This window comes from Crocodylus siamensis, chromosome 3 (assembly GCF_052110815.1).
Source record: "Crocodylus siamensis isolate JL-2025a chromosome 3, ASM5211081v1, whole genome shotgun sequence".
In the NCBI taxonomy this organism is placed as follows: domain Eukaryota; kingdom Metazoa; phylum Chordata; order Crocodylia; family Crocodylidae; genus Crocodylus; species Crocodylus siamensis.
In genome coordinates this window covers 85,719,372-85,741,053 of record NC_143397.1, presented here as the reverse complement: position 1 = coordinate 85,741,053, position 21,682 = coordinate 85,719,372, and the positions used below count along the sequence as shown (strand labels likewise).

At 48.2% G+C, this 21,682-nt stretch overlaps 1 protein-coding gene across 1 annotated transcript in view; it reads left to right on the top strand.

The window, feature by feature from the left end:
* Positions 1-8,506: 8,506 nt before the first annotated feature.
* Positions 8,507-21,682, top strand: part of LOC149868490 (uncharacterized) — a 181,328-nt gene continuing 168,152 nt past the window's right edge. The window contains exons 1-3 of the mRNA XM_090037641.1: positions 8,507-8,521; positions 8,805-8,877; positions 9,358-9,476. Of these exons, the coding sequence (XP_089893767.1) occupies positions 8,507-8,521; positions 8,805-8,877; positions 9,358-9,476 (207 nt within the window). The remainder of the gene's footprint in view (positions 8,522-8,804; positions 8,878-9,357; positions 9,477-21,682) is intronic.

The window sequence follows — 21,682 nt, the reverse complement described above, 5'->3', positions numbered from 1 at the left end:
CTGTGATAGGTCTTTGTACTTACTGTATTTATTTGAGAACAAGATGAGGTTCTCCCCCACACTCCCAGTCAACATAGGGGGAAAAAAAGCCCCATGCCTTATGGTCAAATGCAAGGAATCCTCGTTAAATACATTGTCTATCATTAAAAACTGCTTCCAAAAGCAGCATATGCTCAGTAATGGAAACCAACCATGAAGTTGATTAAATACAGCCAGTATTTACATGACTATTAAACATGTGGCATATACTGATGGGAACCTACCACAAGGATAGATTTTTTGGTAAAAATGTATGTCTCTATATATAAATAGATAGCTAGACCTAGCTTAGCATTCTTCAAAACCCTTAACCCATTTTGAAACCTTACGCCCGTAACCGAACCTCACACCTGCACACACATTACCATAATGTGGTACTCCATCGCACCCATTTGTATTCCTTTCCCTGTTACATTTACACTGCCTCTTTCATTCTAGCTCTGGTTGCTAGCTTTAAGCCCTTAGTTTGTGTCATTGTCACTGTTACTGGTGGTTCCACTGCTGCTATTGTCTTCACTGTCCTCATTGCTGTTGCTCAAGCCGATCAGGATAGATTAGCGCATCCCATTAGAGCCGATATGTAAGAAGATATATAGTAGTGCCCATTATGCAGTCCGCCTCAACACCAACTCTTTTTATAGTCGTGGTGAGCTACTACATAGAATACATTTTGACTTCCACAGCTGAGCTGTGTGGCAGGCCAGTAGGGGGTGCTCCTGTGCTGAGCCACCCGCCTCACTGTGCCCAACCAAAAACCACACTTTGGGTGTTTCCCCTGGGGTGCCTGAGTCTGGCCAACTGCCTTCTTGGAGCACACCTGCCAGCCTGGGATATTGCTGCCACCACTTGGGCCATGGTCTCTGTTAGGGCACTGTGCAGCCCAGAGTACACGGGCCCTGTTGACTTTGGGGGTGCTTAGCCCACTGTGGTATTTTGGGGGGCTTCTTTTAGCCCCAAACATTCACAAGTAGCCTCCTGTATGGGAGGAAAGTAAAAAGCTGTGCCCACCTTAGCTAGCCAAGTGAAGGGGGCTTTAAAGGTTAGTCCTACCCTCATAAGCATTTACAGCAAGGCATCCTATAACAGAGAGCTTTATTGATTGAAGAGGGAGAGAGTGAGGAAGGAATACAAAACAATGGAAAATTGAAAGAACCTACTTGAGCAAAATAGAATGGGTTTGTTAGCCCTTTTGATATGCATCTAGTTCACTTAATTCTAAATTACTGACTAAATTTCAGGTAAGTTACTCACATGTTTATCCAGAGACCAATGGAGCTCTGGAGGCTGATTGCTTGTTTCAGTGTCCCAAACTATTGATTTCTTTCAAAATGGAGTGACCCCTTTTAAAGTTTTGTGACTTCATCACTAAGTCCCAACCAGAAACGGGCAGTTTTGGATGCAAACCAGTCCTCAGGTAGAGAGTCTAGGTCACCAGATTGTTTGGCCAAAAAAACCCTCAGGACAAAGGAAGAGCAAACTGCCCCCTCCTTATGAATTTTCACAACCTAGTCACCCAGCTGGATCAGGTGGATCTAGCAGCCAGCATATGAGAGAGAGGGCTGGGCAGACTCAGAGCCGGGAGGCAGATGAAAAGGGGGATTTCTTCACAAGCTGTACCAATCATTTCCAATGATTCCTGTCGCTTCATCAGCCTTAAGTACCTGGAAAACATCACTGAACAGGGCCCCAAACAGTTCATCCAGAATCCCTCCCTTGCCTCTCTCTTTCGGCTTGGCACATATGATTAGCGTGGCCCTGCCCTCCTTGAGATGGAACTATGCCTCATCTGCATATATATTTTTGGAGGATCCAAGGACTCATGACAAGAGCACTTCATTCCAGTCAAGAGTGGGGGCTAATTAGCACCTGGATCTTTTTGGGGGTATGTGGAATACACACACATACTGAGCAATGCTGAGCTGTGGGGTTACCGTGGCTTGAAATACTGTTGACTCTGCTGGAGCCCAGCCCAATTAACTATATGGTAAATTATGTGCCTTTGGGCTTTAGACTGTTGTCATACATAGGAGCCACATATACATGAGATGCTGACTGCACAGGAACCAGTGTTACTGTGCAGTAGCATCGCTGAATGGCTTTTTGGTGACACTGCCTGCAAAGTAGCTTGTTACTATTGCGCAGTAGCATCACGTCATGCTTTGTGCCACATGATGCTATTGTGCAGTAGCAGCAAGCTACTGTGCAGTCAGTGTCTTGTATAGATGTGGCTAGTTTATGCTGTATGTACTTACCTGGCAGGGGAAATATGATGATTGCATTGGTGGTTTTCTTACCTGGCAGGGGAGATCTCCTTTTTCCCTGCTGTAGGAGTGGGAGGAGGACAAATTCAAGGTAAACCTCCAATAGTTAGATTCTATATCTGGGAAGTTATAACAAAACTATAACTTTTACATATATAGAATCTAATTCTTAGGGGGTCATCTTATATTTGAGTAAATGCAGTATTAGTTAGGTACAGCTTACATGAGACTTACTCTGCTTTGTTCAGGAATGTAGCTGAGTTCCTTTCAGAAGAATCTGGTTTTTCCATGTACCAGAGAGAAGCTAGTTAAGAACCCATTTGTACATGTGGTTCCAAAATTTTAACCAATATATACTGTCCAATTAGTGGCCCATGGGACACATGCAGCCCACAAATGGTTAAGCTGCAACTCCTGCCTAGCTGCTGGTTTTGCTGTTGCTTAATCTCCAGTCCCCCCCACTTCTCCCCCCCACCCCAGCTGCTGCTTCCTGTGTCTACCCCAGGGGGCAGGTCAGTGAGGTGCACTACACGGAGAGCTAAGCGTGAGTCTGGGACTTCTTGCAGGGTTGGGATCAGAGCCAGGTTGGGGGAGCGGTGCAGCAGTGGTTGGGGGGCCAAGTACATCAGTGGGAGAGGGAGCAGGAGATGCCAGGGCAACATCCCTGCAGACTGCAACCTGGTGGCCCATCCCTTGTTTGGTGGAGCCTACGCAGCATGTGGCTTGTGATAGTGTGACCCTGCCAGGGATTTAGAAGTTGGAATACAGGGAAAACAGGGACAGAAGGGACAAAACAGCAATAGAGAGAACACTGTCAAACATTAGAGGCAGGATTCTTGTTTTTAAATAATCAGATTGTACTTGATTTGGATTGATCCAAGTATCCCCCTAAAGGGTTTCAGACTGGGGAGGTGTATTATGTGACAGTCTAAAGATCCTCTTGAAAGGAAGAGGAGGAGGAGGGAGAGTGTATTAGCTGATCCCTTCCAACTCTTTTACAGTGGAAAACAGGTGAGAACTCTCAAGGGATTAGACTTTCCTGTGACAGTCCCAGTGCTCCCTATGTTAGTCACATGTGTAATATAGCAAGAACCATATTTCTTGCAACATTCTGGCTCAAGCTTAGAAATGATGAGACGTGAAAGTATCCAACAAGCGAAACTCAAGTAGACTCTTTCAATCCGTGCTAAAAGGTGAAAAAGCCTGCATTACAGAACTTTTGGGAGGTACAAGGGAAGGAGGAAACAGCAGTATGGCTAGCATTAGTCCTGTTTCAGAGTGCCAGTGGGACAGAGGGAAAGGGCTGCTGTGTTGCTTCCCCATCGGCTCATAGCACTGGGCCCCTTATACTGCTTTTATTTTTGGCACTGAAGCACAAACTTAAAGTTCTGCTGCTGCAAACTGCAAATCATAAACCCCATGTTCAATTTGCATTTGTGTGCTTGAACCTGAAACTTTAGTAGAACCTCCCTGGTCCCCAAAGCTTAGATATTTGTGTGCTGTGGATAGTTACAATTTTTGTTCTCGGTTTAATCAGTATTTATTCTGTTCTTAATTTAAGCATCTACTAATATGCAGCATACCCTGTAGGAGTGGATTGATTAAGCATGGATTTGATCCTGTTCTCTAAGGCAGACCTCTAGCGGCATATCTCTTTTAGCAACAGGCCTCCATCTCCTGCAGGGTAACTGCAGATCTGTGACAGCCAGGCAGAGTTAATGGAATATGGATCTGTGCTCCTAGCAGCAGTGAGGGGACTGAACTAAAGAAAACATGCTTTCTCTTTGGCCCCTCTGACCAAAGGAAAAAGGGAGGAGGACTGGTTCTTGTGGTGAGCAAGAGAAAAGGGGAGGAGGAGATAAGGAAAGGGAGGTGGATGAGAGAGCAAAGGAATGAAGTGAGGAGGAAAGTCAGAGAAGAAATATAATCGTAGAACAATCCAGTTGACAGAAAAATTAAAATGAGGGAAAACAAACATTGGAACAGATGGAGGAAAAGTGATTCCAAGGTGTATAGTGTAAGGCAGAGAACCAGATAGAAGATGGGAGAGCATAAGAAAAGAAGGCATCCAAATAATTTTTTTGTAGCAAGTAATCTTTATGTTTTCTAGACCATTAATACAAAACAAAACAAACAAAAAATGCAACAAATACATATGCTGTAACAAAACTAGGGTAACTGGAGCACCATCCCCAGACTCTGGTCCTGGATGGAGGGGAGTGCAAAAATAGCAGCAGCTGTGTTGCTGGCACAGCCACCATACTGCTGCCTGCCATGAAGCCAATGATGCTGCTCTGTGCTCAGCTACTGCCCGGAGTGCTCACATGCCCAGTTATACCTCTGACCATTGTTGTGTACTGTGTGTGAGATACACAGGCACTAAACTGCCTTACAGTCTGCTAATAAATTACTATGGTGGCACAGTCAAGCAGTGCCAAAGCTTTCAAAAGCGACATTAATAAGGCAGTGTTATATATATTTTATTCCTGATGCATTCTATGTTTATGAAATACTAAACCATTATAGTCTTTGCATAAAAGAAAAAAAAAATGTAACATGGTAACCATGCATGCCATTGGGAGAGACCTGTACTTTTGATGATCCTGGGTCTTAGCCTTAATCCACACCTGGCTTTTGAAGGTGCATCAGAAGTCAGTTGCTGCATGTGCTTTGGACACATAATTATAGTATTATAATTTGAGTAATTCAGATGAATATTATTCAAAGCAATTAAAGGACTAGAGTAACTTTCAAAAAATGTATCCCTTTTAAATACAGGCTCAAAAAAGAAATCACTTGAGGACTTTAGGGGTCTTGAAAGTGCTCAGAACACATAACACCAGCAGATTCTCCGTGTCTGGAGAAGGGTGTTTGTGCCCCAAAGCTTGCAAAGAACAATTTTCCCAACTATTTAGTAGGTCTAATAAAAGGTATCAAAGCTACCCAAAGAACCTTGTCTGCCTGTGTCCTTAGCCCAACACAGCTACAACCAGCACCCCTCAGTATTCTACAGGACTCAGCCCCTTATTTGCGAAAATGAATATTTAAGGAATAAGCACCCCATCACGGCTTGACTTTACTGCTGCATGTTTAAAATAAAGCCTGTTCCAAGACGATACTGCCAAACTGGAAGTTTATAGGATATAGTTTTTGGACCTATAAAACTGGTTTATAATTCCTTTGCTAAGGCTGTCCTAGTTAAACTCATTACACTTGGGAAATGCACACACTGTATATTTAAACAAAAAGTAAGCGATTTCCCTCTCTAAACCTCAGCCCCTTTTCCCCCCCGAAAAGTTCAGGGACTAGTGAGCGTTCAAGACCATTTGACAGCTATGAGAGATATATATTCCCCAATAAAGTTCTGCTCTCCAGATGAGAACAATAGTTGACAGCAGTACCAAAGCATGATCTTTCTCGGATCATGTCTCTTTAAGGCCTCTGTAAATAAACGGCCTGAAATTATAGGGCTGCGAGAGGTCAGAATAACAATATTTTTCTAGTTTAATAGTCTCCCTTTTTCTTTTCAACTGGCTGGAATTCACATTGTTTTAAACCACTTTTTAATAAATTCCAAGTTTTGGACCCTGTGCATTTCTACACAACTTGCAGCTGGAAATAAACAGGCACACAATGGCTGAAGGTAATTCAGCAATTTTAACTTTTTACGGGGATAATGAAGTGAGAGTTTCTGGAAAAAATATCTTGTGAACTATTTCTTTTCCAGAAACCTTTCTTGTTTTAAGGAGAATATCCTCTACCTCTAGCGGCTACAAGTTTTCATTTAATTGTCTGATTACTTTTCCTTTTATAAACTTTCAGTGTTTCTTTTTTGTCCTTTTGTTTTTAGCTTCCCTGTGTAGAAGGCTGGATCACATGGTAGCATAAAGTTATCCTGAAAATATTCAGTGGGTAGAGATTCTGGTCTGTCTGAAGAAATGTGTATGCAATTGCATGTTTATACTTGACTTCACTGCACAGATTTATTGTTATTATTATTATTTAGAAAACAGGCATTTTTGCATGCTATGTTGTAAAAATGTGTATACCTATATATCAGGGGTGTGCTTGGTAGCCGTGTTGGTCTGAGACATGAAGACGTACAAAAAGCTAGAACTCTTGGCTCCAAAATGATACCTTTTATTACACCAACTGGAAAATTGCACATGTTCCTTGCGATTTCCCAGTTGGTCTAATAAAGGGTATCATTTTGGAACCAAGAGTTCTAATTTTTTGTATGTGTACCTATGTAACACTTGTCCCCATGGTCTTGTGTGTTTACAAAGTTCTCTGTCCACTAAAGATTTTCCCTTGTAGTCTTTCGAGAATTTTATTTTCATTTTATAAGCTTTTTCCTGAGCCAACAAAATGTGCAAAACCCTCATTTTCAGCATACAGTGTCCTTGGGTGTCTTGCAGGCATGGTTGAGGAGACCTAGTCAAGGAGTGATCTTTCCATACTAAATCTCAGATGCAACCTTGACAGAGAAAAATATGAAAACTTTGTCAATTTGGTTGTTTCCTCCTCTTATCTAGGATCATTTGGTTTGCTTTGCTTCCTTGCTTGTTGACTCATTCATTTTTTACAGGCAGCTTTCACATCTGGGAGAAACACAGTGAACTTATGGCTAGAGGCAAGAGTGTGGAAGCATGTCACAACTGGAGGTGATGGCAAAATATCCTTTGTTGGAAATCAGGCAGGACATGCCTGGTTCTGGGATTTTACTAACCCCAGCATACTGACAGTGGGGACTTGACAGCATGCTGGGGTGGAGTTAGCACAGCCATATCAGGATGACTCCAAGTCTGCTGCCATAGCCATGGAAAATGGTTTGATTCATTTTGAGCTTAGCAGCTGGGTGGGGAGGCACTTACAGTACCATTAGTTTCAAATATTAAAAAATCAGGAATCATTACGTTTTTTAAAGTTAAAGCATTTGGGGCTCATTTCTTGCGCATTTTAAGGTATGCTTGCATCATGTCTTCAAGCTTTTCTTCACAATCCAGAGGATTAGAAACTTACTTTTGTGTAAAAGAAAGATGAAATTCTCAGATAGTTGCTGAATTTGAGGAACTGTTGTTTTAGAAAAAAGTAGCAAAAATTGTGAGACTGGTGATTTAAATTGCAAGAGTTGGCTTTCCCCAGGTTGGGCCCACTTTAGATCTATTGCCTGTACATTTGCACTTAATACTCCTGCCACATGTTGAGGCTAAACTTTGGACAGTGTTACTGGAAACAAACTCCTTGAGACCAGCTGAGCATCAGAAGTAAAGTAATTGTAATGAAGCAATTTTCATCACATCTGCACATGCACATACCACATTTGCTCTGGCAATCTGAAATCTTTCGGCTCCCCTTAGACAGGCAAATAAGTTTATAATCGGTTATGTCCTGAAAATTACTAGCTATGTTATGCTAGATTTCACTAGCTATGGAGAAGTTTAAGAAATAGCATGTCAAAAAAATGCCTGGCTTAGTGTTTCCAATGTTGAAGAGCAAAATGAAGCCCTTGTGACAGTAAGAACACATTTTGAAACTCAGAAGGTGCATCTACACAAGACTGCTCAGTAGCTTAATGATAGTGTGCTAACGTGTCACAGTCCAAACAGCACTAATACAGTAATGTGCAGTATTATTAGGTTACTGAACAGTAGTGTTACTAAAAAGGTGTTCGTCAGCACTACTATGCACTAGCTCCAGTTACTGCACATTTATTTAGTACTTGATTATACAAATACTAAATTAAATGTGAAATAGCCATCATGCATTAAAGAACCTGTAGATGCACCTAGAGAGTGCATAATTTTAAAATCACATATAAGTCAAATTCACTAGGCTCTATTTTAAACTATTATGCTTCCTATAGACGTGTGGGATTTGGGTCTTACTGTTTGAATGCTTGGAAGCAAGTCTGTTCTTCCTCCCCCCAACCCTGCTCCACGCCTGCTTCCCCTTCACTTGATGAACTCCGGATACAGTAAGTGTGCTTTGCTGGAAAAAAATCCCCCTATTTTGGACCTCTTCCCTTGTGTGGATTCACTTAGTCCGCAAGCTGAACAGTGCTAGTGATGGTGCAGGAATTCATTCTGCTTTTAGCCATAAAACTTTACTTGGACTGAGGAGGGGAAAAAGTATTGGCAGTTGGATATTCTACTATCCGCGCTTCATATTAAATTTGCAAACTTCTCTTCCCACTTCATCACACAATGACTGCTTGCACAGTGAGTGGGGGTTGTGAAGTGAGTGCTCCAAGTTTCAGAGACTGAATTTTTTTCAGATGAGCATCTAAAATTTGAGATGCTTCTCTGAAATTTATCCAAACCTCTCAATTCTTCAAAATTATTCTCACAGTATTGCTATTCCAGGCTTTGCTCACTCTTTCTTTGGCACTTTTCCTTTTATTTAAGGTGGAATTTCAGCCTTTCTCACAGTATTTTGTTACCTTTGTTTCTGATTCTAGACAGAAACCGGAAGTGGGTAAAACTTACCAGTTCAGAACCTTAGGAATTTTGGTTTGGAATATCTTTTTCCTTGTGGTTCTTGACTATACCCTCAAATCTTCTGCAGCTGGACTGCGGTAAGAAGCCTGAGTTATTTGGGAGGCTGTGGTAGATACCTTCTCCTGCTCCCATTCCCACCTGTACTATATTTTTTACTTTGGGGAAAAGTGCTGCTTTAGGATGCCATGGACTAAATGAGCACTGAAACTGTGCTGCTAGGAAGGTGATTCCCAGGGTGCAACCACACATGCAGGCACGTGCGCTTGCAGCAGCTCATATAAGAGTGGCACACATTTGAGCTGGGGCTTTTTGCCTTGGCATACGTGCTCAGACATGCACTTTAGTGTGGGGCAAGTTGTGCCACTTGTGGCAAAATAACCCTGCCCAGCTCCTCCCAGATCTGCAGCCAGGGGGAGCTAGAGGCCGGGGCCACCACCTGTGCTGTCCCCAGCAGTATAAAAAGCTGCCCTGGCAAGCAGCTCAGGGCTACTTGCTGTCAGGAGCTTCTGGGGGAGGAACCTCTGGGAGGAAGTTGACCATGCCCCTTCCTGTCCCAGGCTGCTGCTCCTGCTGGTTGCTGCAAGCTTGGTTTCAGAAGCTTCTGGAAAGAAGATTGCCTGGCCCCTTCCTGCGTCTAGTTACTGCTAACCGCTGGCTTGTTCTCAGAGCTTTTGGGGTGAGTTGGCTGCACCTCTTCCTCCTTTGGGCTGCTGCTGCTACTGTTGCTGCCCCCCACATTGAGGGGCTCCTCTGCTGCACACTACATACCGCTGCTTGGGAGATGGGGGCCCTGGGCTCACCCTGCTGAGTTCTCAGTGGGGAAATCCCCTCTCCCAGGATCCCAAGACAAGCACTGATGCCACCCCAGTGCCTGACAGGTATCCTCCTCCCCCCTCCCAGTCAAACCCAGAGGTTAGTCTTACCTCGATCCTAGGCAAGCTGTTCGAGAAAATTAAGCTGGCACACATCCAGTAGGGGCCAGCAGGGGACTGCATGCTTAGGGGCAACCAACATGGGTTCATCAGTGGCAGGTCCTGTCAGACCAACCTGGTGGCCTTTTACGATCAGATCACCAGATCACTAGATGCAGGGGTAGCAGTGGACATAGTCTTCCTGGACTTCCAGAAGGCTTTTGACATTGTCTCTCACCCCGTTCTCATTAAGAAACTGGGGGGCTGTGGTGTTGACACCCACACAGTCAAATGGGTCACCAACTGGCTGGAGGTCCACACCCAGAGGGTGGTAGTGGATGGGTCCTTCTCGACCTGGAAGGACGTGGCCAGTGTGGTTCTGCAGGGCTCAGTCCTCGGGCCTGCACTGTTCAACATCTTCATCAGTGATGTGGAAGAGGGGGTAAAAAGCACCCTGTTCAAATTTGCTGATGACACTAAGATGAGGGGGGACGTGGGCACACGGGAAGGATGTAACAGGCTACAATCAGACCTAGACAGGTTACAAGGGTGGGCGGACGAGAATAGGATGGGTTTCAACACAGACAAGTGCAAGGGGATGCACCTCAGGAGGAACAACCGGCACCATACCTACAGGTTAGGGAACTCCCCTCTTGTCAGCACGGAGGCGGAAAAGGATCTGCGGGTCATCATTGACTCCAAGATGAACATGGGCTGGCAGTGTGGAGAGGCAGTTAGGAAGGCCAACCGCACCTTGTCATGCATCCACAGATGCATCTCGAGCAGGTCCAAAGAGGTGATCCTCCCCCTGTATGCGGCACTGGTCAGGCCGCAGCTGGAGTACTGCGTCCAGTTCTGGGCGCCGCATTTCAAGAGGGATGTGGACAACATGGAGAGAGTCCAGAGGAGGCCACTCGCATGGTCAGGGGACAGCAGGGCAGGCCCTATGAGGAGAGGCTACAGGACCTGAACCTGTTCAGCCTCCAAAAGAGAAGGCTGAGGGGGGATCTCGTGGCCTGTTATAAACTAGTCAGGGGGGATCAGCAGGCATTGGGGGAGTCACTGTTCCCCCGAGCACCGCCAGGAGTGACCAGGAATAACGGTCACAAGCTGGCAGAGGGTAGGTTTAGGTTAGATATCAGGAGGCGCTACTTCATGGTCAGGGCGGCTAGGATCTGGAACCAACTTCCAAGAGAAGTGGTGCAGGCTCCTACCCTGGGGGTGTTTAAGAGGAGGTTAGATGCACATCTTGCTAGGGTCGTTTGAGCCCAGTACTCTTTCCTGCCATGGCAGGGGGTCGGATTAGATGATCTGCTCAGGTCCCTTCCGACCCTAGAAACTATGAAACCTTGCTACTAGCCCGCTCAATGGTCCCATGCCAGAGGGGGTCAGGGTGGATTCCCCAGACCAACAGTCAGATCTTGTTGGGGACCCCATGCAAACCCCCTGGGTTTCCAGCTCTGCCCTGCCATCTTGTGAGGGAACCCCATCCCCATCCTTACCCCCGCCCCCATCCCCATCCTAAGGGCTGCAGTGCTCTTGCAATCCCATCCAGGGTCTTAGCAGAGTTCAGACGGTACCTAAAGAGCCCACTGAATCCCAGGACCAGGAGGAGGAAGGCCGAGAACTGGCAGGCTCCATCATAGAGCCTGCAGACCTCTCAGTCCTGGTGGTCCCCACAGGCGAGCTACTTGCATTTCTTGACCATGATTATGCCCAGCGGCTTGCCAGTAAGGTACAGCTCACCTTGATCTGCTGGGGAGATTTTGACAGCATCCTCACTACTGCAAGGGCACTGGCAGGGGAAGGCAAGGGGCCCAAAAGCTGCAATTCCCAGATCTATAGGCAGGCCCATTGTAGATGCCTGCTATACTTATGGGAGGGTGCTGCACGAGCTGACACACCCCACGCTGGGCATTAAGATGTGTGAGGCCCCTGCTGAACTGTCTACTCCACCCCCCCACCCCCAGCCATGAGGACATGTAAGATCACGATCCTCAATGTCTGTGGCTGCAGGAAGGGTCTCCAGAGATGCCGAGTGCTCTCCTTCCTTCAGGAGGGGGGTACCCTGTGGTATTCTTACAGGAGACCCTGATGACTCCAACCAATGGCCCATTTCTTGCATGGTAGCCACCCTGTTTTCCCCTTGTGGAAGGGCAGCCAGGGCCTGGTTTGCCTGTGCAGCCAGGCCCTGATGTTCTGCCTACAGGCCCTTCAATGACTGCTATATGGTGTCAGTAGCTATGTGACATGGGGCCACCTGGGGCATGCCTTCCTTCTCCTGGGAGCTCTGATATGACTGGCAGCTCCTCGGCTGGTAGGGCTTATCTCTGCAGGACTTGTGAGGGCTGTAAAATTTCTACCAGGACCTCCTCTGGGCCTGGAGGCTGGATTCCACCTCCAGGTCCCCTGCAACTCACCCAGGACACCAACCTGCTCATCAAGCCCCTCCTCTGGAACCCCCAGCTGGAGATGCCAATGGCAGAGGTGTCCTGGTTGCAACACAGGCTGATCCTGGCTGCTGTCACCCATATTGGAGACCTCCTGGATTACAATAGGCAGGAATGGGTGGACCCTGCTGCACTGGCCCAGCACATAGATCTACCCACAACACGTGCAACCTGCCATCTGGTCCAGGAGGTGAATTCTGCCCTATCTCCTGCCACCCTTGCCTTTGTTGAACAGGTCCTGTGTGGTGGTGGTCCCTGACCTCCAGCATCTTCCAGCCCATGAAGTTTGTTGTGGGGCTGGTGCCTTGCCTTGCCTTGCCTTGCCTTGGCAAGGGTGTGGCTGGGGTACCCAGTGGTTGAGTCTGTACTCCACCCTTATCCCACAAGCCACTGGGGACCTCAGCTGTGGCTCCTCCATGGAGCCATTGCCACAGGCATGTATGTGGCCCTTCTGCAGGCAGAGGGAGACCCAGGTGCACATGATCCTTGAGTTCACCAGGCTGCAGCTCCTCCACTTCCACCTCCCACCTTTTTTGTTTTTGGTCACCCCATCCACAGCCCCACCAAGTCCTGGGAACTCCTGGTCAACCTCCTCCTGGTCCTGGCCAAGTGGGTCCTGTACTTGACCAGGAAGGAGGCTCTGGCCAGGTAGGTACTTGGAAACCATGGGGCTGCTTTTCTTTCACTTGTCTGAGCATGTTTCCATGCAAAGCACCAGTGGGCAGCGTCCAATGGCTTCTTGGATGCCTTTGAGGACCAGTGGGTGTGGCCTAGTCAGCTCTGCTTGGTGTTCCCCTCAGGAGAACTTATTTTCACATTTTGACCCTTTATCCCTCCATGTCACTCCTATCATCTTTTTGCTTTTGTTGTCCTAAGAAATTAGTTGCATCTTTCACCCTTTGGCCCCAAAAAGGGGGTATTAGTTAGCTGGGTGGGCCTTTAGGCCCATGTTAATATGGAAGATACAAATAGCCAGGAGCTTCTGGGGGAGGAGCCTCTGGGAGGAAGTTGGCCATGCCTCATCTTGTCCCAGGATGCTGCTACAGCTGCTGCTGCTGCTGGTTGCTGCAGGCTTGGTCTCAGGACATGAATGATGCGTGCCCCCAGAGGCTGTGGGGGGGAGGGGTCACTGTGACTGATCATAGGTGACGGCAGCAGTGACAGCAGTGGGGTGAGGAGAGTGGTGAGTGCCGACCAGCAGCCAGTGACAACCTGCTGTTGCCATCATCACCAGTGTCAATGGTGAGGGTTGGGTGGTGAGTGGCGACTGCCTGCAGATGCCGCAGACAGCCTTGGTGGTGGCTGATTGCACAGGGTGCACCACCAATCTCGGGGTGTATGTATACACGTGTGCACCAGCTATACATTGCAAATGTCTCAGGAGCTTCTTGGGAGAAGATGGGTAGGCCCTTTCCTACGTCTAGCTACTGCTAGCTGCTGCCTTGTTCTCATAGCTTTTGGAGGTAAGTTGGCCACACCCCTTACTGCCTTGGGCTGCTGCTGCTGTTGCTGCCCTGCCTCATGGTGAGGGTCCTCTGCTGCATGCCGCTACCCCCCACTTGGCAGGGCAGGCACCGCACTATACCACACAACAGCAATGCACCCCAGCTGGAAGGGCCAGCGGTGGAGAATCCAGGCCCCACGGGTGCAAGTCACCCAATGATGCCCTTGCCTTTGTTACCTCCCAACACCCTTGCCTTTGTCAATGAGTTCTCGACCACCTGGGCAATAGCGATCATCGCCTACTGGAATTCACCATCCAGTGAGGGATGGATCCAGGAGCACAGCTGCCAGGGAGCAGCAGGGGAGATTATGCTTAGGGGCAACCAACATGGGTTCATTAGGGGCAGGTCCTGTCAGACCTTTTACAACCAGGTCACAAAATCCTTAGATGCAGGTGTCATGGTGGACGTAGTCTTTCTGGACTTTAGGAAGGCCTTCAACACTGTCTCTCACCCCATTCTCATCAAAAAATTAGGTGACTGTGGCACTGATGCCTACACAGTCAGATGGGTCACAAATTGGCTAGAAGGCTGCACCCAGAGAGTGGTGGTGGAAGGGTCATTTTTGACCTGGAAGGATGTGGGCAGTGGGGTCCCCTAGGGCTCGGTTCTCAGGCCTGCACTGTTCAACATCTTCATCAGTGACTTGGATGAGGGGGGTGAAAAGTACCTTGTTTAAATTTGCAAATGACACATATGTGGGGAGAGGTGTGCATGATAGAAGGGAGGGACAGGCTGCAACTAGATCTGGACTGGTTACAGGGGTGGGAGGATGAGAATAGGATAGGATTCAATACTGATAAGTGCAAGGTGCTGCACCTGGGGAGAGAGAACCAGCCACATACCTACAGGCTGGGAAACTCCCTTCTCATCAGCCCAGAGGCAGAAAAGGATCTTGGAGTCATTATTGAAAGGGAAGGGGAAGATGAGGGTGGAGGAAGCATTGGACCACTAAAGCAAACAGCACCCACAAGTACAGCCCAGCCTAGACCGACAAGCAGAACATATACCCAGTTAGCAAGAGGGGCCAGGGCAATGCTGAGATTAGGGGGCCAGTGCACAAATCCTCAGGAGGCCTCAAATGCCTCTACACAAACACTTGTAGTATGGCAAACAAGCAGGAGAAACTTACCCTCCTGCTAGCTGACAACAATCCAGACATAGTCATAGAATCATAGAATCAGTGAGTTGGAAGGGACCTAGATAGATCATCCAGTCTGACCCCCTGCCATGGGCAGGAATGAGCACTGGGGGTGGGAGGGGTCATAAGACCCCAGCCAGGTGCCTATCAGTCTCCTCTTGCAGATCTCCAGGGAAGGTGAGAGCACCACCTCTCTGGGAAGCCTATTCCAGGCTCTGGCCACCCTTACCGTGAAGTAGTTCTTCCTAATTTCTAACCTAAACCTATCCTCCCTCAGCTTATGGCCATCGTTCCTGGTGACTGCAAGGGGGGCCCTGGTGAACAGACTTTCCCCGAGTTCCTGCTGCTGGCCCCGATAAGGTTGTAGGCAGCCACAAGTTCACCCCTCAGTCTCTTCTTGTGGAGACTGAAGAGATTCAGGTCCCTCAGCCTCTTCTCATAGGGCTGGCCATGGAGGCCCCCAACCATACGAGTGGCCCTCCTCTGGGCCCTCTCCAGGTTCTCCATGTCCCTCTTGAAGTGCGGTGCCCAGAACTGGACACAGTACTCCAGCTGCGGCCTGACCAGCACTGCATAGAGGGGGAGAAAAACCTGTTTGGACCAGTTAGTGATGCTCCTGTTGATGCATGACAGGGTGCGGTTGGCTCTGCCTATTGCTTCATCGCATTGGCAACTCGTATTCATCTTCAAGTCAGTCATGACTCCAAGATCTCTCTCTGCCTCTGTGCTGCTGAGAGGGTCAGCCCCTAATCTATAACCATAATGCTGGTTCCCTCTCCCCAGGTGCAGCACTCTGCACTTGTCCTTGTTGAACCGCATCCTGTTCAGTGGGGCTCACAGAAACGTGGTGGGACCCAACGCACTACTGGGCAGTGAATATCAATGGCTATAGGCTGTATAGAAGGGACAGGACAGGGAAGAAAGGCAGGGGTGTGGCACTCTACATTAAGGAGGAATACACTTCCTCATCAAGTAGCACGGAGTCAGAGGAAGGGCACTCTGAAGAGCTTTGGGTTAGAGTACAAGGCAGTCGAGGGGAAAGAGACTTAACAGTGGGGGTCTACTACAGACCACCCAACCAAGGGGAAGAGCTAGACTGGGAATTCTTAAGTCAGCTCACAGAGGTAGTTAGGTCAAAGGACGTGGTCATCATGGGTGACCTGAACTTTCCAGACATCTGCTGGGAAGAGTAGTCAGCCAGGTCTGACCGCTCACATAGGTTCCTAGCCAGAATGTAGGACCTCCATCTAACCCAGGAGGTGCACAGCCCCACCAGGGGAGATGCCCTGTTGGACCTGGTGCTGTCCACGGGTGATGACCTGGTGAGGGGGCTGCGGGTGCTTGACCACCTGGGTGACAGTGATCATTGCCTGCTGGAATTCACCATACAGCACAAGGTGGCAAAGGCTTGCAGCAAGGCAGCAGCCCTAGATTTCAGGAGGGCGGATTTCAATGAGATAAGGAGAGAATAGTCAGGGAGGTACTGAGGTCCCAGAGGGGAGGAGAGTCAGGTGTCCAAGAAGAGTGGTCGCTCCTTAAGGAGACGATCCTCCAAGCCCAAAGGGAGGTAATCCCAACTCAGAACAGGAGGGCGCAAAAGCCCCCATGGCTCACCAAAAGCATCCGGGAATGTCTCCTAGCTAAAGGGAGGTACACACCCAATAGAAGGGAGGGGCCATCACCAGGGAGGACCATACTGCGGTTGCTTGGGGATGCAGGGGGCGGTTAGGAAGGCTAAGACAGAAATGGAACTGCGACTAGCTACCCAGGTCAAGGACAACAAGAAGTCATTTTTTAAATACACCGGGGGCAAAAAGAAGGTACCGGGTAATGTGGGGCCCCTGCAAGACACGCTAGGAAATCTGGTAGTCACACCAGACAACAAAGCTAACCTATTTAACAACTTCTTTGCCTCTATTTTCCTGAGCAGGGACCGGATCAGCCCCCACCCTCAGGCCCCAGGGGAGGTGCACCTAGGCCAAGGGTCAGTGAGGATCTAGTCAGGGAACTTCTGGAGGGACTGGATGTATTTAAATCAGCTGGTCCGGACGATCTCCACCCCAGACTGCTGAGGGAATTAGCTGAGGTCATTGTAGGACCCCAGCACGGTTTTACAAGCACTTGTGATGCCAGAGGCCTGGAAGAGGGCCAACGTGATTCCCATCTTCAAAGAAAGGAGGGAGGAGGACCCGGGAAACTATAGGCCAGTTAGTTTTACCTTGATCCTGGGTAAGCTTTCTGAGAGGATTATCCTGGCACATGTGCATGAGGGGCCAGCAGGGGAGGTTATGTTAGGGGTGACCGACACGGGTTCATTAGAGGCAGGTCCTGTCAGACCAACCTGGTGGCTTTTTATGACCAGGTCACAAAATCCTTAGATGCAGGGGTAGCAGTGGACGTAGTTTTCCTGGACTTTCAGAAGGCCTTCAATACTGTGTCTGACCCCATTCTCATTAAAAAACTGGGGGACTATGGTGCCGACACTTACACAGTCAAATGGCTGGAGGGCCGCACCCAGAGAGTGGTGGTGGATGGGTCATTTTCGACCTGGAGGGATGTGGGCAGTGGGGTTCTGCAGGGCTCTGTCCTTGGGCCCTCACTGTTCAGTATCTTCATTAGTGACTTGGGCAAGGGGGTAAAAAGCACCCTGTTCAAATTTGCTGATGACACTAAGATGTGGGGGAATGTGGGCATGTTAGAAGGGAGGAATAGGCTGCAATTGGACCTAGACAGGTTACAGGGGTGGGCAGATGAGAACAGGATGGGTTTCAACACTGACAAGTACAAGGTGCTGCACCTAGGGAGGAAGAACCAGCAGCATACCTACAGGCTGGGGAACTCCCTTCTTGTCAGTGCAGAGGCAGAAAAGGATCTTGGAATTATCAATGATGCCAAGATGAACATGGGCCGGCTGTGTGGGGAGGCAGTCAGGAAGGCCAACCGCAGCTTGTCATGCATCCACAGATGCATCTTAAGCAGGTCCAAGGAAGTGATCCTCCCCCTCTATGTGACATTGGTCTGGCTGCAGTTGGAGTACTGCATCCAGTTCTGGGTGCCACACTTCAGGAGGGATGTGGACAGCATTCAGAGAGTCCAGAGGAGGGCCACTCACATGGTCAGGGGACAGCAGGGCAGGCCCAATGAGGAGAGGCCATAGCCTTGCTGAGCAGGTCTGAATGGGACCTAAACCTGTTCAGCCTCCACAAGAGAAGGCTGAAAGGGGATGCAGCGGCTGTCTATAAAGTTACCAGGGGGGACGAGTGGGGAATGGGAGAGTCCCTGTTCCCCTGAATACTACCAGGAGTAACTATGAATAACAGCTACAAGTTGATTGAGAGTAGGTTCAGGCTAGACATCAGGGCGCACTATTTCACAGTCATGGCGGCTAGGATCTGGAACCAACTTCCAAGGGAAGCTGTGCTTGTTCCTACTCTGGGGGTCTTTAAAAGGAGGCTAGATAACCGCCTAGCCGGGGTCATTTGATGATCTGCTCAAGTCCCTTCTGACCCTACCAACTATGAAACCAGGTCCTGCGTGATGCTGATCTCCACTCTGCCCATGTCCTCCAGCCTGCTGGAGTTTTTTGGGGAGCTGGAGCCTTGCCCAGCCTCATGGCACTCCCTGCTCCACTACCTGAGCTGGCTGGAGGACACCAAGCCGCTCTGCTTCTCCATCATCCGTTACTGCCACCTTTACATGCTTGTGTGCTGCATGATCCACCATGCTGCCCTTATGTCCCATTCACACACCAAGTAGCGAGACCTGCTCAGCAAGGGCGTATTTGGGGATCCCCAGTGGCTGAACCTGCACTCCACCCTCATCCCACAAGGCACTAGGGACCTCAGCTGGTGGCTCCCCCATGGAGCCATCACCATGGGCATGTATGTGGCAAGCGTTACAAACACACCAGTCTCCTGACCCTTCTGTGGGCAGAGGGAGACCCTGGTGCACATGACTCTTGAGTGCCCCAGCCTGCAGTCCCTCTACCTCCAGAACTTCTTCCTGAGGTTCTGAATTAACTTTATCCCCAACCTTTTTATTTTTGGACACCACATCCATGGCGCCACCAAGTCCCCCTCCTGGTCAACCTCTGCCTGGCCCTGGCCAAGCGGGCCCTGTATGTGACCAGTAAGGAGTCTCTGGCTGGAAAGGTGTCTGGGGACTGTGAGGCCATTTTATTTTAACTGGTCCACACACACTTCTGACGGCTTTGAGTACTGGTGGGCACGGCCCAGGAGGCTCTGCTTGGTGTCCCCCTCAGGAGCACCCATTTTCACATTTTTGACCCCTTGGCCCACTCAACACTCCCATCCTGTTTTTTGCTTCTGTTGTCCCTGAAATTTTGTTGTTTCATTCATTCATTAGCCCCTGTAAAGTAGGGGCTACTAGTTAGCCCGGTGGGTCTTAGGTTCCACAGTAATTGAATGAGACAAATAGACAGGAAGTTCTGGGGCCCAGCCAATTGGTACCTGGGGACATTACCCTTTGTGCCAGCTGTAGTGCTGAAGCAGACCTAACTGAGAGTTCCCTGCACCCTCTACCCACTGCAGCAGTCTGGCAGTGCGGGCTGCTGCCTGGCTGTGATCTGCTGCTACCTGCAACAGCATGTGGCCCCAAGGCTGCATGCCTGCCAGACCTGGATGGGGACTACACGGCCATAGCAGAGGCATCTGCACCTCTGCGCCAGCTGCCAGTGTGCTGTGGCTGCACAGTTGGCCATTGTGCGGTACTGAGGCCGTGTGTGCTACTGCCCTGCTGTCTGGGTGAGAGATGTTTTCAGTGTGGTGGCCTGCTTTGAACTGTCAAAGCATGCCTTCCTGGCCCCAAGTAGCCAGGAGGTCAGCCACTTCCAACTGGGTCCCAGGTGCCAGCTCTGAGCAGTCTCCTTTGCCTGGGTCCTGCCACTTGACTCACTAGCAAGAATTCTGGTGTTTCCCATTAAAAACTGCAAAATATCTGATAAAAAAAAATCCTAAATTCACTCTTTAAAATACCCCAAAATCCATTTTTTCCCACAATTAAAACAAATGTTGCCCTGCAAAAATGCAGTGTGGGGAACATTTTTTCATTGTGTGCCACTTGCACCATCTCAGACTGGTTTGGGATACTGCAAGAGGCACCTGTATGCTCGTCTGGATGCGCCCCCAAACGCAAGCATTTATATTAACAGCATTATAATAGGAATTTAATTTCTTGTTTCTTTCTGGTAAAATGTAACTCAGCAGTACCTTATTGTGGACTCTGTGGTTTCAATCAGCTGAAACAGCATAAGAAACATGGAGATTGTTCCAGAGTCTGGATCCATGTTCTCTCCACCCACTTTTGGAGCCTCGTGCTACATTGCTGGGCACTGCTTAAGCACTTATTGGCTAGGAACAAATGCTACATTTGTCCCTGGACAAGTTGTGCCTGTGTGTGTCACAGAACAGAAATATTCTGAAATTGGCATGTACGCACATTGCCCTTTCAATCAGGGGGTTAATGCACGGCCACTTTTCTGCCATTAAGTTAATGATGTAATCTCAGGATAAGCATTCAGAGGTACTTTGCAATGTTCTGGAATAAACTGTTGGTACTTCTTATCCCATGAATCTTTATAGGATTTATGCTGGGCATGGACACATGAATGATTAGTTGTATTTTATTCTGGAATAAAATGGTATATCTCAGGACAAATGTAACATCCATTTGTAGCCATTATGCTCATTGCTTCCCAGATGCAACTATCTTCTTGTGATGGATAATATGAGTCCTGTGTTTACTTTTTTCAGTGCTTTGATATAGAATCAAAGAAGAATAGGGTTGGGAAAGGCTAGTCCAACTCCCCTCCCTCCTCCCTCAAGATAGTTTAGGCAAGGATGATCCTTCTCAGACAAATGTCTCTAAGCTGCATGTAAGAACTTCCAGCATCACAGATTCCACAGCATCTCTCATAATTTGTTCCAGTCCTTAAACCCCTTCATACAATATAACCTCATAAATCCAGCATGCTCGGGGCTGAGCACCTACCGGAAATTTGAAAATGCTGGATTTTTGAAACTGGTGCGGTGGCCAGTTGTGGAGCAGTCGGGGCAGCGGCCGGTCCTAGAGCAGTGGCTATGCATGGAGTGGCAGCACAGGGTGGTGAATGGCAGCAGTAGCCACCACATGCAAGCTTCCCTCTCCGCATCTGATAGGGTGGGGAGGAGTGGCAGCCAGTCCCGGCGTGGTGGGGGAAGTGCCAGATTTTTGATAATTCTGGATTTTTGATATCCAGCTTGATGAGGTTATACTGTAGTTAGAAAGTTTTACCTAATAACTCACCAAAATCTGCCTCGTTGCAGCTTCTTCCTTATGTCTTATTTTGTCCTAAGTAGACATAGGGAACAACTGATTGCCAACTTTTTTATTATTTGATTTGATTTGATTTTAAAATAACTCTTTTTGTATACCTGGTTAACAGAAGAATTTATTTGTGCTGAGAGATGAGAATCGACATATTGTAAGTTTGACTTCACTAGAAAGAACTGCAGTCTAGCTGTCACTTCCTAGTTATCCTGATTAGTGATCATCTTTGTTGCAACCACACTGTGCTCCTTGCTCCTGCCTCTTTTCTGAAGTAACGGAAACAATTAGGTGTGACACAGCTGGATGCACTTCCACAGTAATAGGATTCAGGAAACTCAAGTACAGAATTTTTATTTGCTTCTTGAATAATATCATCTTACCACAGGAGAGGATAATCAGCCCCTTGACCCTATGTTAAACATGCCAAACCTAAGTGAAACAAAGGTTTGAGTACAGTAGTTAGGCTTTATACAATGTCTTATGCAAAGTTGTAAGTCTGTTACTGCTATTACATGTTGCAATTGGTTTAATATTGTTAATATTTCAATAGA